The sequence below is a fragment of the Callospermophilus lateralis genome, unplaced genomic scaffold (assembly GCF_048772815.1).
Source record: "Callospermophilus lateralis isolate mCalLat2 unplaced genomic scaffold, mCalLat2.hap1 Scaffold_127, whole genome shotgun sequence".
Lineage (NCBI taxonomy): Eukaryota > Metazoa > Chordata > Mammalia > Rodentia > Sciuridae > Callospermophilus > Callospermophilus lateralis.
This window is the reverse complement of record NW_027512450.1, coordinates 552,071-573,477: the sequence shown is the minus strand read 5'-3', so window position 1 is coordinate 573,477 and position 21,407 is coordinate 552,071. Positions and strand designations below refer to the sequence as shown.

The 21,407-nt window shown below is 38.5% G+C and overlaps 1 protein-coding gene across 1 annotated transcript in view; it reads left to right on the top strand.

Moving 5' to 3' along the window:
• Positions 1-21,407, top strand: part of LOC143387303 (ATP-dependent RNA helicase DDX1-like) — a 46,432-nt gene continuing 25,025 nt past the window's right edge. The window contains exons 1-6 of the mRNA XM_076841823.1: positions 1-68; positions 2,949-3,000; positions 3,263-3,326; positions 4,242-4,271; positions 4,995-5,091; positions 7,015-7,062. Of these exons, the coding sequence (XP_076697938.1) occupies positions 53-68; positions 2,949-3,000; positions 3,263-3,326; positions 4,242-4,271; positions 4,995-5,091; positions 7,015-7,062 (307 nt within the window). The 5' untranslated portion in view covers positions 1-52. The remainder of the gene's footprint in view (positions 69-2,948; positions 3,001-3,262; positions 3,327-4,241; positions 4,272-4,994; positions 5,092-7,014; positions 7,063-21,407) is intronic.

Genomic DNA, 21,407 nt, shown 5'->3' with positions numbered 1-21,407 from the left:
GTCAGTAGGGAGGGAGGGAACGAGTGAGCCGAGCCACGGAGGACAGGCGAAGATGGCGGCCTTCTCCGGTGCGTTGGTGGAAGCTGGGGGTGGTGTGGGCGGCTCGCTGCACGCCTCGGCCCCGCGGCGGCTGGGGAGGAGCTTTAGGGGCTGCAGCGGACTGCAGGGCGCAGTCCGCTGCAGCCCTGGGGCCCTGCGCGGCGGGGTCAGTGGCGGCTGCCGAGAGGCCCGTCCGCGCGGCCCAGCTTCTGGGAGGGCATTTCTCGCCAGGTGCTGCCGGGGACGGCACTGCCCCTGCTCCTTCTCAAGCTTCTTTCTCTTCCATCGGTGTCACCTCGGCTTTCCTGCCAGTCCGCGCGGGGCGGCGGCAACCAGGCGGTGGCGATGTGCCAGCTGCTAGCGGATGGCCAGGCTCCTGCCCCTTTGACGTGGCCCTGGCGCTTTGCGACCCAGGTTTTGCCCGCATCCTATCAGGTTTTGGCCAGGCCTGGAAGCAACAGGACGTGGGGAGGGGTCATTGGGACAAGTGACGATCTTGCCTCCATTCAGTTGTTTCCAGGCCTTTTAAAGTTAAAAAAAAAAAAAATCCACGCAAGGATAAACCTGCTCTTCTATTTGTTGTTAAGGACAGTGTATCAATATTAACATTAAATGTCGAAGCCAGAGGGAAAGCATTTTCACTCATGTTTAAGTTAGCCCAACGTAAAATTTGAAAATTAATTGTTGATTTATTCGCCCATGATACGCCATTATTACAAACAGGATTTGAATTGACTTATTGAACCCAGTAGTTGGGGTGGGGGGGTTAATGGAAATTGAACCCAGGGGTGCCCCACTTAGGAGCCATATACTCAGTCTTTTTTATTTGTATTTATTTTATTTAAAAAAAAAGATTTATTTTTTAGTTGTAGTTGGACACAATTCCTTTATTTTATTTATTTATTTATATGTGGTGCTGAGGATCGAACCCAGGGCCTTGCACAGGCTAAGCAAGTGCTCTACTGCTGAGCCACAACCCCAACCCCTTATTTTTTTTATTTTTTAGAGCTGCTTGCTTAGTTTCCCAGACTGGCCTTAAATTTGACATTCTCCTTTCTTGGCCTTCTGAGTAGTTGGGATTACAGACAGGCCTGTACCCACTGGACTGGGCTTCTCCCTTTCTTTATCATTCTCCTTTTATGCAACTACAGTATTATAAAGCTATAATTAGCCTTAAGCTTACTAAATATGATAAATTTATATAGTAATAAATTGTTAGGCCTACTTTTAATGTTTTAACCCATTAAAATGACATCAGATGTCACATATTGTATACTTTTCAGTTTTCTCCTGTGAGAATATTAGGAATTCCAAATCTCTAGTCATATGAGAAATTTAGATCACCAAAATTACATCTAATTAGAGTCCTGGGTAAATCTATTTAGGGTGATTGCTGTTTTTCTTTTCCTAATTCTTACCTAACACAATTTTGGAGCCAAGATCTGTAGAGAAGTTCTAGTTTTTTGTTTATAAAATGCATGTCTTTGTAAGTTATGTACAGATTTCAGTAATGTTGGGGCAGAGAACTGGGAGAAGAGACTGAAATGATGAAATAAAGGCAAAAGTAGGATTAAATAACATGAATATTCTTTTTTTCCTGTAAATGTTAAAAAGTGCTCAAAGAAAACATGCAGAGCTATGACCAGAATGGGACAAGAAATTGTCTGGGATTTGCTGAAAGCACTGTGTGGTTGCTTTTTCCAGTATTATTGTTTTGCAAGCAGCTTTAGCTTGTGTATATGGCATATTTAAGACCATCACTTCCTTTTTTGAAGCAGTTTGTATTTTAAGAATGAGAATATAACTGAATTCTAAAGTGGGTAATGCTTAGAAAGATCCTCCCTTTAGAGCTTAATTAGCTTCTCTATCTGGATTTTCCTGGGGAGATTTAAAGTTATGACAACCTTCTTTTTGAAAATGAAAAAAAAATTATATATATGTATATATATATATATATATATATATATATATATATATATATATATTACGATTAGCTATATGCTTTTTCGCAAACTGACAAGAATTACAAAATTTTTAAATTTTGTAATTTCTTGGGCTTGGTAAAGTTTAACTTTTATTCACTTTTATAGTAGTGTATACTTTTGTAATAATAGCAATAAAAGTGCTTTTTATAAATTCAGACTTAAAAATCCCTTCTCATATGGAAGGAAAATTGAAGTAATCCAGCTGACTACTCCTTTTAAACTTGAGAAAGTTTACTAAAGAAATGATGAAGTGAGAAAACTTAATTGGGAATAGCTTGATCTATTCACTTTGGACTTGCCTTGGTGTAGAATTATTTAAATATATGCAGAGTTAAGATCAGAACTGATCATTTCCAGTTGCCCAGAAGTTGCCACCATTGTCAGCTCCCTCTTCAGTTAACCAAAATTTTGATTATGGCTGCCAATACATGTGGGCTGTTCATTTTTCTCAGATCCTTGAGGGTATTCAAATGGTATTGGAATAGGCAAGGTACCTAACTGCCATATCACTTAATGAAGCAACTGAGATGCTGGTTTAGAACCCTGACTGGCAGATTTTTCACTAGTCTTCTAGGAGGTAAACAGCACTATGAGTACTATGTGTCAGATGCATTACATTATTATCACTAATCTTCCTGTATTCATACCTACAAGGTAAGTCATATAAGCCTCATTTTGTGTGAAGAAAACAGATTATGGCTTTGCTCAGGGTCACTTACTAGTAACTAAAAGCTTGAATTTGAACTCAAGTGTGTCTCCAAAACTTGGACATTGGACATTTCTCAGCAGTTGCTATACTTAGTGGGTCTGATATCAATAAGCCATGCTTTAAAGTCTACCCAGTTCTGTGAAAGGAATCTTAAGAGCAATATGATTTATGATAAGTTTAGTTGTATGGATTTTAAAATTACTTTTTATTTTCAGAGATGGGTGTTATGCCTGAGATTGCACAAGCTGTGGAAGAGATGGATTGGCTGTAAGTACATAGAATCTAAATGCATGGTAACAAGGGTGTTTTATCATTTAAACATTTAGTGACTATATCAAATTTTTTTTATTCTAGTTGTAAAGTGATACATGATTTTTCTGGTGATTCTTTCAATTATGTTTCCTTTTTAACTTGGGCATATTTCTAGCTGAAAAAATTGGTCGCATTTACCAATAAAATGATTTAGTTAGCTTAGGTAGGTGATTTTCTTTTTTTTTTAACTAAATTTCTTCACTTGTGATTCTTTTAGCCTCCCAACTGATATCCAAGCTGAATCCATCCCATTGATCCTAGGAGGAGGTGATGTACTTATGGTATGTTTAAATATGATTGTAAAGGGGTGTATTTGTATTGTTTGTGTAGCCTGATTTAAGAATTCCATAGGCTTAAGAATGATTAATTAATTTTATTTATTTACCAACACTTATGATACATATGCCATCAAAGTATTGAGTAGAAGCTGTAGGGGCACAAGGAAAAAAAAATATTACATTTGTATTTTTCTTGGTTTAAACCAAGTAGGGTAGGAAGACGTGCAGAAGTAAATGTCATATGAGAGAGTGGGACACCTACTTTGGAGATGCATAGTACTACAGGGTTCAGGTGGAAGTCAGTTTATCCTTTGGCTTGAGGGATCACAAGGGACTGTTTGGAGGAAGGGAAGATTGAAGAGAAAAGCTCCAAGAAAAACAGTAGGTAGGAGAAGGGAGGATGTGATCCTGGAGTAGTTCAGGTAGATGGGAGCATAAAATACATATTCCTGAGTGGGAGATGTAGCTTGGTAAAATAGGAAATAATATTGTGGGTTAGATTTTTTGGACTTTTGCTCCAGTGTCTTGTTAAAGAATTTGGACATTTTTTGAAAGTGGAAAGTGTGTTAAATAGGTGTGGTACATTGTCAGAATTAGGTTTTTGAGAAGCCTGCTTTGGACGCAGATTGTAGTATTGCTCTGTGGGGCTAGATACTATTAGGACATTGTCATAATAATCAGATTAGAACAATGAGGGCTTCAGTTGGATTGGTGGCAATAGAAAGGAAAGGAAGAACAGATTCTTAAGGAATTGAATTAGCAATAGTTAAAGTTGTCTGGGGAAGTCTGGGTAATCTTGAAGTACTGTGAAAATAAAGGCAGCTAGTTAAGTGTTAAAGAGTTCTACATGGTTTCATTTTAATTTCATCTATGTAATTGACAGTTTTACTGTAAATCAATTTTTTTCCCCCAATTCAGGCTGCAGAAACAGGAAGTGGAAAAACTGGTGTAAGTAATACATTTAAATTAACATTTCACTTTAATTAAGAGCTGAATTTTAAAGTGTCTTTGAACCATAGTGTTATTTTGAAATATTTACTAAAACAACCATCTCCAAGGCTGGGAGGTAGACTGCTCAGTGGTAGACTGCTTGCCTAGCATGTGTGATGCACTGGGTTTGATTCTCAGTTAAATAAGTAAAAAAAGGTCCATCAGCAACTGAAAAAATATTAAACAAACCCCCAAACAACCATTTTCAAACTGTAAGCAATTGATGGCTTTCCATTGAGTAATGTCTTTGTTGTCAACAAACTGAACGTCTACAAGAGTATGGCTTTAAGAATATAGATTTAAGCTTGTCTTGAGAAGAATTGTGGTATGTTTAGTGTTTATACTCATTTCAGAATTTTAATGCAGTGGCTTAGTGATAAAGAAATGATCTACAATTGGCCTCCTCTAGAGAAACCATTTGTCAGACTAGATGATACTTTTTAGTTTAGGTTTGTTCTGAAGGGCCTTACTGTTTATGTTTTGGGTTATCAGCTGCCTTCTGTTTTGTTCATTCAGTAACTCCCTGTTATCTTACTGGTGTTTTGGGTTTGGGCAAATGAAATTAGAGCAGCAACCCAATGCATGTAATATTCAATGTGTATGTATAACCTTTGTCATTCATATTGATTATTAACTTATTAATACCTGTCACTAATAAAAAAAACTTTGTTTCTTTGATAGGCTTTCAGTATTCCAGTTATACAGATAGTTTATGAAACTCTGAAAGACCAACAAGAAGGGAAAAAAGGAAAAACAACAATTAAAACTGGTGCTTCGGGTAATTATTATAGATGGATGTTTTCTTTTGTGTAAATCATTAATTCTCATTCTGACATTTAGAAGTTCGAGGTTTGGTATGCCTTTTTATTACCAATACCTGCAGTGTGATATTAGAATTTTGTGCCCTGGAAAACAGGGATGCTAAGTGCCATTTAGAACCCACATAGTGAAATATTGTCCCTTCTAAAATAAGAACACTGGAAGTTTGGAAATTACATTTAGTTATCTTCATGTCTTTTCTTTTTAACCTTTTAATTTTTTATGTCTAATATTAAAGATAAATTGGTACAACATTCTGCAAAGGAAATATTGAAGAAGGATTTTACAGATAATATATAGAGTAGAAACCCATGATGGTGGGAAAAGAAGTGTGCTTTTTTTTTTTTTTTGAGGTTGGAAGGAAGGAACCCAGAGAGTTAAAATGTAAAGTATAAATTTTATGGTCAATTTTTTTCAGTTCTATTTCAGTTGGTTCTTTTAGTAAGTTTATGATTCTTTCTGTGCCATGAACAATCTTACTTTTATTTTACATTATGTTGCTTTTGTTAAACACTTTTTAAATTCTGTTTTATTTTAGTTAATCTGTGGTTTTGTTATAATTTAACAAAACTTATATTTCAAAGTCATTTGTGTCATATTACAAAATAGGATTGTGACAAAATAGCAAGCTTAAGTAGAGTGAATGGGCATATCACATTTTCTTTTTGCTTGTTTGAAAATAACAATGTTATATAGTTCATAGAATTCATTTATAATTGAATTGTGAAATAGAAAATGAGTATAACTATTTAGACTATTGGTTTATTATAAAATAGTTTCAGAATTTGTCATAACTGTATGTCATCTTTTATGTGAGATGATTATAAAAGAGAATTCTTCTAAAGCAGGACAATTAGAATGGTGAGGGTTTGAAAAAAATCATGTCCTCTGAGAAATTAAAAAGATATCGAAACATGGAGAAGTACAAAAGGAAATAGGGTAATTGTCAACTTGTGGAGGAGATCTGCAGAGAAAATAATTCTAGAAAGTAGGACCAGGACCAGTTAAAAATAATCTGCATGATTTCTGTTTAACTTAAGTACTTCCCAATACCTAAATTGAGCCAACAATGGGGAAGAGAACCTCCAGAAAGATAGTTCTCCATTATTCCAAGTATTTAAGCCAATGATGGAAATCTTTTTTTTAAGCTCTTGATGGACACAATATCTTTATTTTTGTTTATTTTTATGTGGTGCTGAGTATAAACCAAGTGCCTCATGCATGCAAGGCAAGCGCTCTACCACCAAACTACAACCCTAGCCCCATGATGGATATCTTTTGATCAGAAATGATCTAGAAAGGATTTCTACCTTGGGCAGAAAGTTGGACTAGAAAATAGTCTTCTCCTTAGCTATTATAATTCTTTATTCATAGACTATTAAAATATTTTAGAAAAGGAAAATTTCAATCACAAAAAAACAAAAAATGTGTAACTTTTTAATATGATTGAATTAAGATAAAGGTCTTGCTTTTCCTTTAATAATAATAGAAGAATAATTATTAGATTCTGAAATACAGGCCAGTTATTGATAAATATGATTGAAGTCAGTATGCTTATTTACCTAAACTTCATTTTACCAACCATCTAAGTAGGAATGAGGACAAAGGTCAAAGTCACCTAATAAGAAGTGTACTGAATCAAGTAAGAAAATAAGAATTTAATCCTAGATAAGCCAGTGATTACTATCTTTGACATGTTTTGATTTTCAACAAAAAAGCTCTAGCTTTAAATATATATTCTAAATAATGTGTGTGACCATATTGAATCTAGAGGAATTAAGATATCATGTAAAATATAAAATATGTGCTTTGTTTTTTTTTTTATAGAGTATTTTTAATGTCATACATTTCTGGGTAACTTTTCTTATTGTTATTGGTTTAGTGCTCAACAAATGGCAAATGAATCCATATGACAGAGGATCTGCTTTTGGTAAGTAGACAGATTTTACCTGCTCCTCTGTAATTCAGAAACTTTCTTCTGAAAAATATGTGGACTATTAAGAAAATTATGAAAAAGTCTAATAAATGATCTAATTTACCAGATATTGGAAAACAGTTACTATAATTAAGCAGTATAATACTGAAATAGGACTAGACAGCAGAATGTAATGGAAATAAATCTCAGTTAATATGCAAGGAAAAAATAGTGTTTCATTTCAGTGAGAAAAAAGGATTTATTCAGTGAAGCCTGCTGGCACAATTGATGATCCATCTGGAACAAGATAAAATTGACTTCAATTTATATCACAATTAGAAATAAATTTCATATGTATTTAAGATTTAAATTATGTGTGTGTGTGTGTGTGTGTGTGTGTGTGTGTGTGTGTGTGTAATCATATATAAGTGTAGAAAATCACATACATAATTTACTGGTGAAACATTATTAACCCAAATAGGAATCTCAGAAATTATAAAAGAAAACATAGGTGTAGTTGTATAGTTTTTTTTTTTTAATGTGAAGAAGATATCATAAAAAGATAGTAGACAAGTAATAGATAAGAATACATGGAATGTTGATGAAAAATGAGGAATCATTATAAATTAATAAAGGTTCATTATGTAGCTAGCAGATAAAGTTTTATCAATTTTGGTAAGAAAGACACAGCAATAAGAAAAATCTGCAGAGGGATATAAAATTAACACCCATAAATCAATTATGTTCCTGTACATTAGTAATGAATCAACTGAAAGAGAAATTAGGAAAACTATCCCATTCATAATAGTCTGAAATTGAATAAAATATTTGGGAATCTGTCTAACAAAAGAGGTGAAAGACCTCTACAATGAAAACTATAGAATACTCAAGAAGGAAATTGAAGAAGACTTTAGAAGATGGAAGGATCTCCCATGTTCTTGGGTAGGCAGATTTAATATTGTTAAAATGTCCATACTACCAAAAGCACTCTACAGATTTAATGCAATTTCTATTAAAATTCCAATGATGTTCTTCATAGACATAGAAAAAGCAGTTATGAAATTAATTGGAAAAATGAGGCCCAGAATAACCAAAGCAATCCTCAGCAAGAAAAGTGAAACGGGAGGCATCACAATACCAGAGCTATAGTAAGAAAAACAGCAGGATATTGGCACCAAAACAGACATGAAGACCAGTGCTTCAGTATAGAAAATACAGAGACAAACCCACAGAAATACAGTATCTCATACTAGGCAAAGGTGCCATAAACTACATTGGAGAAAAGATAGCTTCTTCAACAAATGGTGGCAGGAAAACTGGAAATCCATGTGTAGTAAAATGAAATTAAACCCCTATCTCTCAAGCTACATAATACTCAACTCAAAATGGATCAAGAACCTACACATTAGACCTGCGCTATAAGAAAAAGTGAGTCCAAATCTCCATCATGTCGCATGAGGAACTGAATTCTTCAAAAAGACTCCTAAAGTGCAAGAAGTAAAATCAAGAATCAATAAATGGGATGGTATCAAACTACAAAGCTTTTTCACTGTTACAGAAACAATTAAGAACGTGAAGAGAGAGCCTATAGAATGGGAGAAAATCTTTGACACCTGTACGTAGAGCATTAATTTGCAGGATATATAAAGAACTCAAAAAACTTAACACCAAAACAGTAAATAACCAATCAATAAGTGGGCAAAGGAATTGAAAAGACACAGAAGAAGAAATACAGGCAATCAACAAATATATGAAAAAATGGTTCAACATCTCTAGCAATTAGAGGAATGTAAATTAAAACTAAGCACTGAGATTTCATCTCCAGTCAGAATGGCAATCATCAAGAATTTAAGTAACAATGTTGGCAAGGATGTGGGGGAAAAGGCACACTCATACATTGCTGGTGGGACTGCAAATTGGTATCACCACTCTGGAAAGCAATATGGTGATTCCTCAGAAAACTTGGAATGGAACCATCATTTGACCCAGTTATCCCACTTCTTGGTTTATACCCAAAGGACTTATAATCAGCATATCACAGTGACACGGCCACATCAATATTTGTACTAGCTTAAAAATTTATACAAAGCAAAATGCTTGCCTCAGAGAGCTCATCTTCCAGAGAGAAAGCCAGCAATTATACATATACACAACATGGAGAGTGATGTCAATGTTATGAAAAAGAAATGGAAACAAAAGTAAAACTTGAAGGAGAGTAAGAGACCCTGGGTGGTGGAGATGAGTAGATGAGAATGGTCAGGGAAGGCCTCTTGGACAGAAGACAATTGAGCCTCAGCCGAACAAAGGGAGGAGGTGGGTGGTGTGGCCATCCAGTGGAACAGTCTACCAGACTGGTGCAGGGTGGCCTCCACATTCAGGCAACAGCAGAGGTCGCTGCATCTGGAGTCAATTGAGCAAGGGAGAGTTTTAGATGGAGAAGCAATTAGGGATTTGGAAGAGAGGGTCTTGTAGGTGTTTGCAGAGTTGGGTGAGAGATTTAGCTTCCACTCGGGGTAAGATGGGAAAACACTGGAAATGTCCAAACTGGATCTCAGAGAAAGCTGGACATTTGCTGAAGACCAGGAGGTGAGAAAGGGCAGATGCACATCCATTTTATTACCTAGAATGTACATGAAGCAAATCTGCTGTGTACTCATCAAAGACGCCAACAGGCTCCTCTCACTGCAGCGCTAATTTTGCATGAGGAGGAAGGGTTGATTGAGGCTCACTGTTCACAATAGCCTTCTTGTTGGAAAGAAAATATGGATAGAATCCTAAATGAAGTCCCAGTCCAGATCTGAGAGCAGCTTGATGTAGGTTTGCATCATGTCAAGTTTGGCAGAAAGCGGCTCTAGAAAAGAAAGCACTAGTTAGAGAGTAAAAGTAGGACACAGACATTCTTGACTTTATCCTTTGCGCCTGGGGGGGGGATGCACCCCACTCTTTTCAATAAGGCAGATACTGGTTTGGTCAGAGAAAGGGCCTGGGGCTAGCGAAGGACCTTGGAGCCTCCGGTTCTCAGTCATTAACTGGCAGTGTCCACACAAGGGCCTGAGGACTAGCTGGGGTGTGGAGGTGCAGGAGTCCCCCCTTTCCTCACCCCCACATCTCCCACACATCACATGCAGGTGCTTTCTGGGATGCTTACTAATCCTGGCTCAAAATTTCTCATTACCTGTTCCAAAAATTTTGACTATTTCTTCCTTGTCTACCACCCTCCTGTTCTTCCACTTGGTTTCTCAGTCATGGGCTTGTCTGCCTCATTCCTCATGTGCATCTCCTTCCTTCAGTTTCTCTCATCTGCTCCCAGCAGACATTTCTTGCTTACCTGGCATTCTCTGTAGGGAGGTTTGGGTACCATTTTTTTTGAGAGAGAGAGAGAGAGAGAAAAAAAAAATTAATTCACCATGCATGTTTATGGCTACTTTTGATTTTTACTCAGGATACCATGAGGGGTCCTCTCAACTGTTCTCTTTTGAGTATGAATCCTTTCTTCCATTTCAAAATCTCAATTCCCAGTGACACATACCTCTGTATGCCTCTAAATACATGCACAGTGGTCTGTAAGTAGCAACTCCAACCTTCATTTGGAAGACAGCCTCTTGCTGATCAGGAATGCCTGAATGGATTTTACCTGAGTCCAATATAAACTTCTATATTATAGGTTTTGTAGTTGGGAAGGTTTGTCTGTTAGAGCAATTATTGTCTCCTTAAAGGATGCAATACCTAATGCTTTTGCCATACTCTGCTTGAAAGCTTGTAATATCCGCGGGTATTGTGAATAAATGACTTACTACTCTATAGCAGCCAGTATGATGACTTGAACATCGATAGATACATATTGAGATTTATGTGAGTGTTCAAATTCAGGGGAAATTTTCATACCATGTGATTATAGAAATGTGTTATTATAAGTAGAAAAATCGAGGTATGTAGGCAGGTTGAAAGATGGATTTATTTCACAATTCAATATTAAGTATATTAAACTTCAATTCCTTGGTGGGAAATTCCCTTGTGGAAACCAGAGCCAAATAGTCTAGAGTGTTCTGCTGAAACTAAGAGAATATATGATAAAAAATGTTGCTGTCATCTGCAGACAGGTGGCTGTGCAGGGACTCCACCTGTGTATTCAGAGGTAAAGAACAAAAGACCAAGTGCAAACGGTCCACAAACTCCCATATTCCCTGATAAGAGAAAGATCTGGCAGAGAAAGATGTGAATGGGGCAGTGAAGGGAGAAGGCAAGGCAATGCCGAGAGCAGGGGAAGCCGCTCAGGAATGAAGTGATAGTTGAGGCAGGGAAATCAGTAACCGACCACTGAATTTAAAACAGAAGAGCTTTCTGTACTCCCTGAGTCAGAATGTGAGTGAAGTGGTCAGATAGGAAACAGCACTGGGGGGGGGGGCTCAAGGACACAGTAAGGGGCAATGACTCGAAGGGTGACTGTACCAGATCCACCAGGACCCTCTGGTGGAAGTCCTACCCATGCCATTCTACAACTAGTGGCCTGCATGCTTCTGCAGTGCTGAGGTGCCTCTTTAGGTCTGTTTGTTTCAATTTGGGCTCTCTCCTCATTACTTCACCACAGCAAGTTGGACAAGACTGAGGAAATAGGTCGCAAGCTGGCAATCCTCAGGACAGGCAGGCAGCTGGAGATCCATGGGAGGCTGGGCAAAACAGAAGATGCCATATATAGCTTTTACAATGTTGAGGTAAGTTCCTGCTATCCCTAGTTTTTCTAGTGTTTTGAACATAAAGGGATGTTGTACTTTAAGCTATATATGCTAAACCTCAGGCTAGCATCATCCTAAATGGAGAAAAACTGAAGGCATTCCCTCTAAAATCTGGAACAAGACAGGGATGCCCTCTCTGACCACTTCTATTCAATTTAGTTATTGAAATACTAGCCAGAGCATTTAGACAGACAAAAGAAATTAAAGGCATAAAAATAGGAAAAGAAGAACTTAAATTATCGCTATTTGCGGATGACATGATAATATATGTAACAGACCCAAAAGGGTCTACAAAGAAACTGCTAGAGTTAATAAATGAATTCAGCAAAGTGGCAGGATATAAAATCAACACGCATAAATCAAAGGCATTCCTGTATATCAGCACCAAAACTTCTGAAATGGAAATGAGAAAAACCACTCCATTCACAATATCCTCAAAGAAAATAAAATACTTGGGAATCAACCTAACAAAAGAGGTGAAAGATTTATACAATGAAAACTACAGAACCCTAAAGAGAGAGATAGAAGAAGATCTTAGAAGATGGAAAAATGTACCCTGTTCATGGATAGGCAGAACTAACATCATCAAAATGGCGATATTACCCAAAGTTCTCTACAGGTTTAATGCGATGCCAATTAAAATCCCAAAGGCATTTCTTGTAGAAATAAATAAAGCAATCATGAAATTCATATGGAAAAACAAAAGACCCAGAATAGCAAAAGCAATTCTAAGCAGGAAGTGTGAATTTGGAGGTATAGCGATACCAGAGTTCAAACTGTACTACAAAGCAATAGTAACAAAAACACCATGGTACTGGTACCAAAACAGGCAAGTGGACCAATGGTACGGAATAGAGGACACAGAAACCAATCCACAAAATTACAACTTTCTTATATTTGATAAAGGGGCTAAAAGCATGCAATGGAGGAAGGATAGCATCTTCAACAAATGGTGCTGGGAAAATTGGAAATCCATATGCAACAAAATGAAACTGAATCCCTTTCTCTCGCCATGCACAAAAGTTAACTCAAAATGGATCAAGGAGCTAGATATCAATTCAGAGACACTGCGTCTGATAGAAGAAAAAGTTGGCTACGATCTACATACTGTGGGGTCGGGCTCCACATTCCTTAATAGGACGCCCATAGCCCAAGAGTTAATAACAAGAATAAATAAATGGGACTTACTTAAACTAAAAAGTTTTTTCTCAGCAAGAGAAACAATAAGAGAGGTAAATAGAAAGCCTACATCCTGGGAACAAATTTTTACCCCTCACACTTCAGATAGAGCCCTAATATCCAGAGTATACAAAGAACTCAAAAAATTAAACAATAAGATAACAAATAACCCAATCAACAAATGGACAAGGACCTGAACAGACACTTCACAGAGGAGGACATACAATCAATCAACAAGTACATGAGAAAATGCTCACCATCTCTAGCAGTCAGAGAAATGCAAATCAAAACCACCCTAAGATACCATCTCACTCCAGTAAGATGGCAGCCATTATGAAGTCAAACCACAATAAGTGTTGGTGAGGATGTGGGGAAAAGGGTACACTTGTACACTGCTGGTGGGACTGCAAATTGGTAACGCCAATTTGGAAAGCAGTATGGAGATACCTGGGAAAGCTGGGAATGGATCCACTATTTGACCCAGCTATCGCCTTCCTCAGACTATTCCCTGAGGATCTTAAAAGAGTGTACTATAGGGATACTGCCACATCAATGATAATAGTGGCACAATTCACAATAGTTAGACTGCGGAATCAATCTAGATGCCCTTCAATAGATGAATGGATTAAAAAAATGTGGCATCTATACACAATGGAGTACTACACAGCACTAAAAAATGACAAAATCATAGAATTTGCAGGGAAATGGATGGCATTAGAGCAGATTATGCTAAGCGAAGCTAGCCAATCATTAAAAAACAAATGCCAAATGTCTTCTTTGATATAAAGAGAGCAACTAAGAACAGAACAGGGAGGAAGTGCATGAGGAAAAGATTAACATTAATCAAAGACGAGTGGGGGGAGAGAAAGGGAGAGAGAAGGGAAAGCATATGGAAGTGGTAGGAGACCCTCAATGTTACACAAAATTACATAGAAGAGGTTGTGAGGGGAAAGGGGGGGAACAAGAGAGAGAATTGAACAACAGCAGATGAGGTAGCGAGGGAAGATGGCAGGGGAGGGGAGGGGGATAGTAGGGGATAGGAAAGACAGCAGAATACAACAGCCACTAATATGCCATTATGTAAAAATGTGAGTGTGTAACTGATGTGATTTTGCAATTTGTATTTGGGGTAAAAATGGGAGTTCATAACCCAATTGAGTCAACTGTATGAAAGATGATATATCATGAGCTTTGTAATGTTTTGAACAACCAATTAAAAAAAAAAAAACAGAAGATGACAGAAGACTTTCTTCAGAAATGGTGGTAAGAAATACCCAAAGGTAAGACACGAACTGCAATGCCATCTCTCCAGTTGTGTATGCAGAGGCCCGTAGTCCCTGTGTAGGCCCAGCTGTAAGACACCAGTGCCCAGGCGAGAGAGCAGGACGTCAGCAGAGGCAGAGAAGAGAAGCAAGAGGCAAGCAGAAGGCCTAGAGCAAGGTGGTGACAGTGCTATGGAGACGCTGTGGCCAGTGGCCCAGAGATAGAGGCAATGGTCTGAAAAAGCCTGGTATCCTCAGAGATTCCCCCCGCTGGTCCTTACTCCTAAAATGACCTCAGTCAGTGGACTTGTGTGATTTTGTTTTGTTTTATCCAAAAACAACTTGAAAAAAGAACCACAAGTCTTCTTAGTGTTCATCTAGCTGTGCCAAAGCCAGGTGGCTCCATCGTTGGCACTCCTGAAGGGTTGAGAGCATAAGGTCAGGGGAGAGGCATAAACACCGGAGGCAAGGAGTTTTGATTGAGTGAGATAAGTGCCTTCTGAATGGCTCCTGGTGAGTCACTGCGCCTTTCATGCAGGGCAAGCAGCCACGTCTGACATCGGCCTGAGCAGGGTAAGATTCCTTTCCACGCAGGCCCATGTGTCCTCTCCAGAGAGAGGAAATGATCGCTTTTGGTCCTAGGATGTGAGGACACCATATGATTCCTCAGGGGAATGAGGGCTGAGTCTGCACTTAGCTGTGGAGCAATCAATGATGGAGCACCCTGATCTCAGAGGAGAGATCAGAGCTGAGAACCCCTGCGCCCTCACAGACCAAAACCCCAAACAGGATGGCAACAGGCCAGTTTTGAGTCCATCCGTGTGGGCAGAGTAAGAAAAAATTTTAGTTATACCATCTTATCCACATTAAGGAAGTGGCAGGAAAATGTTTGCAAGCTGATTTTCAATGCTACCACCTTCTGTTGGAGGAGTGGATCAAGTGTCATTTGCCACTTTACATTACGCAATAATCATTTAACAATTCTTAAGCACGATTCCCTGGATTATCTTCAATTTTGTTCTTCTGTTTCAGCAGCCATGGCAGAATTATCTTCCTATCACTAGTCACAATTAATGCACATTTGGACATTTAACTACTTTCTTTTCCAGGATGGCATGAGTACCTGCTATAATGATTAATAAATAAAAGCAGTGTTTTGAAAGTCCTCTTCAATTATGAAATTATGGAGTTGTATTTTTGTTTGTTTGTTGTAAATTGTTTAATCCTTTAATTATATTGTAAATAATAATGATTCTCCACTGATAACATCTGGCACATGCATAAGAAGCATTTTAGTTACCAGAAAATACTACTTCTAGAAAAAAGACTTCTGAATGTATTTTTGTATTAGAAACTGTCAGTCATTGACCATCTTTCTGTAACCCATCCTTAAATATATTTCTCCTTCAATAAAAATAAGTTTTATGTATACTTATACATGTATATTATAGAGCTAACATAAATATGTTGCTCAAAGTATTTTGATCATTAAACACTATTACTTATATATTACCGTATTTTCCTACTTTTGTGTAAAATTAAAGTAATAATCTGAGCAGCTATGAATTAGTGATGCTTGCCACAAACCATAGGTTTTATATATGGTTTCTTATTTAGGTAATAACAGAAGTGATTTTTTTCACCTATGGAACTGAGACTAGAAGACAGTAAGAAATAGCATGTCTGCATACTGCAGTCAGGACCCTCCAGTTCTGCTGTGTACTGTCTGACCTGCTCTTTGCCTCAGGAAGCTGCCTCCGTGGTTGGTTTCAATCCAGTTTCTTTGCTTCTACCTTCTGCACAGGTTCAGTTAACAGAGACCAACAATCATCATCAGATTGCGGCTGAGAAACTCCAGGGCATTCGTGAGTGGGTGCTGAACCTCCGCTGGTCCACACTCTCCCATAGCCTCTGGTCCTCCTGGTCTGCAAGCACTCCATCTCCTTGCCCTTTTAGATATAAGAACTAACACCTTCCCTGCTCTGTGACACCAGGGTCCTTGTATCCATGGTTGTCTAACATAAGCCAACTAGCAACATTATAAATTCACATTTTATTAACTTCTATTAAATCCCATCCTGTGAGTACAAGGTTTGAAGTTGTCACCAGGATTGGCTCCAGAAAATAGAACTGAGTAGAATTTGGGTTTCAAGTTACTTAAGTTTTTTCCTAGGGCATGATGCTATATGGTATGTGGAGGCTTTGTGTGTGTTTGTGGCGGGGAGTGGAGAGGAAGTGATCATCCTTTGGTCTCTCTGGGCAGAATAGAAAGGAAAGAGATACAGAAAGAAGAACCCACCAAAACACTCAGATGTGTACCCAGCTCAAGTGTAGGGGGGGAATCTCAGAGCCATCAGGACAGTTTTAAAGATGGCCTTAAGTTTCTGTACCTTCAGGGTAGATGTGGCTGAAAAATCAAGCATTGTTCCCAATTCTAATTGTCAGAGTTGCTACGCTGATAAACATGACCCTGTAGGATTCTTTTCCCAAAGTAAGGGAACTAACAGGGGCAGGAGTGTGCTGAGCCATAGGATTGGGCTACCTCAGAAGACAGCATCTAGCTGAGTACTGCTGCACCTAGGTCACCCTGAGTGGTCCTCGCCTGCTCTCCAATTTCCTCCCGGCTCAGGGAAGGAACCACCCTTCTCATCCTGAAACCCTGGCAGTAGCTCTTCATGGAGCAGAAGCCTCTTCTCCCAAACCCACTGCAGGAGTCAAACTCTAACAGAGCCGAGCAAGAGAAGGGAAATGACCCACCTGGGAGAAAAGAATCTTTAGAACAAAAACATGGCAGAATATTTTCAATATGGATTGAAAGGAATCTGAAGGACCTACTGGAGTACATTCTGAGCATGTTAGATCAGGAAGCACAAAAACTAGGTAAATGCACTCACAATGAGCAAGAATTTAGTTTATCAGCTCATATGGCCTATGGCTGCACTGATAGATCATTGGTTAGCTAACTGGTTCATCTGAATCAATGAGGCTGAATTGCAAGAGCTGCTGTGGCAAACTTGTATCAGAACCAAGTCCATGAACCAAATCAAGCCAGATAGCTTGTTTGTAAATACCTTGTTATTGGAAAACGGATACAAGTTTTTTATGTTTGCTTTTGCACTATGATGGCAATCATGCATTTGCAAAAGGGACCAGACATTCCACAAAACCTAAAGTGCTTACTATCTTCTACTTCATAGGAAATGCTTTCTGGCTCCTTCACTAAAGGGAAAAAAAAGACTTTAACTACAAGAAATGCTTTAATCGATTTTGAACAAGCCACTGGGACTCCCTCTCATGCCTTGACCACATACATCCCTGATGAGGACAGACACCAGGGCGTGGGGAAGTGTAGTGATGTTCCTCAGCCTAGGGACATTTGGATGATGTTGTAATCCAATCAGACTTCAGGGGACATCAAGGTGACTCCTGTGGTTCATAGAATAAAGTCCTTCAAGTAAAAGGTGCAGTACTATAAATGCAAAAAGGCATTGCAGACAAAGTAATGAAAACAATCTTGAAAGGTGGAGTCTTCCAGAAAGCTGTCAAATGTCAGCAACATCACAAAATTAAATAAGTAAATAATCAATTAATTAGCTTTGTAATTTTTTCTTTACAATTTTTCCCTATAGGGAGTGATGATTTTTAGTTTGGTTGTCACGGTTTTTATCAGGCCTCTTTTCACAACAGCGATTCCACAGTGGTGGAGGCCACAGAGTAACACGCAACTACCAGGTAACATGGGCCCAGTCCCTGTGGTAAGTGTCAAGGACCTCTGGTGGTGGCAGATGCATGACAAATTTCAAGAAATGAAGTAGAGGAGTGGTTTCTTCTAGGTAGTGTTTGACCTACATAATTGGAAAAGTTCAAGCGGTCGTTTTGAAATTTAGTTGATTTGTATTAATGGAGTCAATGTTTGGGTTCCCTCAAACTTTGTATGTGAAAATTTATATTTTAACATGAAAATTTGCTCCTGTGACAGAGGCTTGGTCTTCCGCATGTTGGTGTGATGCAGTGAACCCTTGGGAGGTGGAACCGGTGGGAGGAGTTGGGTCATTGTGGGGATGCCCTGGGAAGGGACTGGGAAGCTGTCATGAGACTGAGAATGGTCAAACGCCTGAGTCACTCTCCTGCATACTATTTGTCATTATGATCACTCCCTCTGGCATTTGCTCCTACATGAGGTCCTCACAAGAGACAAGCTATGCTTGTACCATGCCCTTGAATCTCTAGAATGACAAGCTAAATAAATCTCTCCTGTATAACACAAGCCTGCCTCAGGTATTTAGGTCTGGTAGTAAAAATCAGATGAATTCAATGTGATGGTATTTAGATGTGGGCCTATGGGAGGTCTTGAGAGTAGAACCCTCACGATATAAAAGGAGGAAAGATATGATTCTCATTCTCCCTTTCTCTCTCCCTCCCCCTCTCTCTCTTTCTCCATGTAAGGATTCAAGGAGAAGAAATATATCTGAAACCAGAAAAAAAGCCCTCAGCAGACATCAGATCTATTGACATCTTGATCTTAGACTATGTGGCTTCCCAGAACAGTGAGAAATAAGTACTGCTGTTTAAGCCACCCACTGAATGGTATTTTGTTATAGCAGCTCACGGGTACACTGACCTGTGTCAATTCACAGACTTGTTGCTCCTTGATTGGCAGGAGGTCAGGTTCCTTGAGGGAGAACCTAACACAGTCCATTTTTGTGTCTGAGAATATCCCTCCAAATCTTACTATAAATGTACTGTAGCCATTTACCCAAATGACTAGATTTTTTAAGGGGTAGTATGTATAGTTTATAGGTTTGTGATTTCTGCTGGGTTTGCTCATATGCTGAGATTCCACCAAGACCCCCATTGCTTAGGGCAGAAACTTTTGGAGGTCAAGTGACAAATGGAATCCTGGCCCAACTCTGTCTCAGAGGGATTAACTGAACCACAAGTCCATCCTGTAGTTATTGCCCCAAATCTAGACTACAGAGTGAGGGAGGGTACCCTTGGTGACCTACAGGATCTCCACATTAGTTGCTGTATTATTTCTGATATGGGTTCTGTTAGGGAGGGTAAAGTGGAAGTCCTGAAACTCTTTTCACACCTTCCCCCTGTGATAGCAAGCTGAACCATTGCATCCCAAGGGCAGGAAGGAATCTGGTGTCTCCATCAGAGCCTCCAGGGATTCAGGGGCTTTCTGAATATGTCTCTATAGGACTTGGCTGAATATCCAGTTGAGATGGCCAGAGAGCACTGCAGAATGAATAAGGACACTTGAAAACACACTTGGGTGGTGATATTATCCCAGGTGTGATTGCAGGTGTATTATCTCTACTCAATCAGATAAAGACATCCTTTGGCTGCTACATGACAACAGGGTATGTCTGAGCACTATGCTTTGTTTTGAACTCCCTCCAACAAAGTGAACCAGATCATCATGCCTCATGAGTTGGGGACAACAGTTGAAGTTCTTTTTTTATACGTCAAATTATAGTCAACTCTCCTTCTGAGTTTAACATGTAGAGTTCAGGTACCTCAATCATCTTAAAAGCACATAAAGCTATTGATGATACTGTGCCAATTGGGGCTAGCGAGCCAGGATGCTGGGAACCTTAGTGTGAGCACATGACAGGACAAGGACCTAAAACCCATGAAAATCCAGGGATGTGACAAATTGGGAAAGGTCCTAGCAGTCCATTGATCTGGGAAATTTAAGATTATAATGAAGAGCAATTTCCTGTATCCTGCACAGCCTTCCATAAACAAGGAGGAACTTTTTAGTAGATTGTTTCTGACCCATTGACCACAGTATGCTAGGGTGATGCATTTAAGTCAGACCCAGACCACAACTCCACAGAAGTTCCAGTATATAGCTCAAACTTTCATGATTCGTGGCTTTAATAACCAAAAATGTGAATGGCATACGGGGCAGCTCTTTAAGGTCTCTAAAATTTTTCAGTACAAGAATTGTAGCACTGCTCCTTCTCCAGTGCCAATCGTCCTTCATTTCAAAAGTAAATCCTGAGACTGCACAGCTGACCCTATGGCACATGCAGCCTAGTAACTGTGCCTCTGGACTGCCCTCTGTGAGCTGGTGTTATATGATCTGCAAACCCCACATCTGAATGTGCACAGCAGCATTTTATTGTTAGATGGAAATGACGTATATAATGCTGGGCCTGTGCAGGTCCAGAGGAACCTAGGGCAAACTTGAATTTGTGATTACATTTGTCCACTACAGAAAATTGGCTTTTACATACTCCCTAAATGCAACTGGGCAAAGCAGCTGCATGTAATTTTTCAATTATCTGAACCAATTTTGAATATCCAACACAGAATAAAAGCAAACCTTAGTAGTGTTAATCTTTCAAATAACCTGCTCATGGTGACAGTGTTATCTTTGAGGATGGATTCTCATCACTGAGAAGTGTTTTTCTACTATTAACTTAAATAATATATATCATATTCCTATTTTACCCCTAGAAATCAAATTCCAATAATATTCTGATAGAACTACATTGTTTTTTAAACTTTTATGATATTACTTATTTATAGTGTTTGATCTGTAAGTTTTTTGTCTTTTAATGTTTTTATAACACCCGATTTACTAGGTAAGCATTTTATTTTCACAAATAAGACTTTAATAATATATAATATCATGCAGGTTTGTTGTTAAAGCCCTCAAATACTGCTTGATACAATTAATCACATCATTTTTAATAAATAAGCACATACTCACAAGCATGCATGCATATTCTTGGAATAGCATTTTGATGCTTTGGGGATGTATGTATGTATGTATGTATGTGTGTGTGTGTATATATATATATATATATATATATATATATATATATATATATAGATAGATAGATAGATAGATAGATATAGATATAGATATTCTGATCTATACAGAGACTCTTTTAATGGCCTGAATATTTTGGAAGGTTTTTGAAAACAGTTTCTTCAAATTGGTCACCAACTATAATTTTGTTGTTTTTCCTGGAGTCAGGTGACTTTTAGTATTCTTATCAGATCTACAGTGACTGATCTTCTTACACTCAAAGTCATCCTGAGTTTCACACCTGCTGCATCTTTGAATTTCAGCGACAAGAGTGTGATTCATCTTCTTGTTTGCTCAGTCTTGTGGCACCCACGGGGAGAGAAGGCTTTCTTTTAATGAGCTTGCCCCGATCTTGCC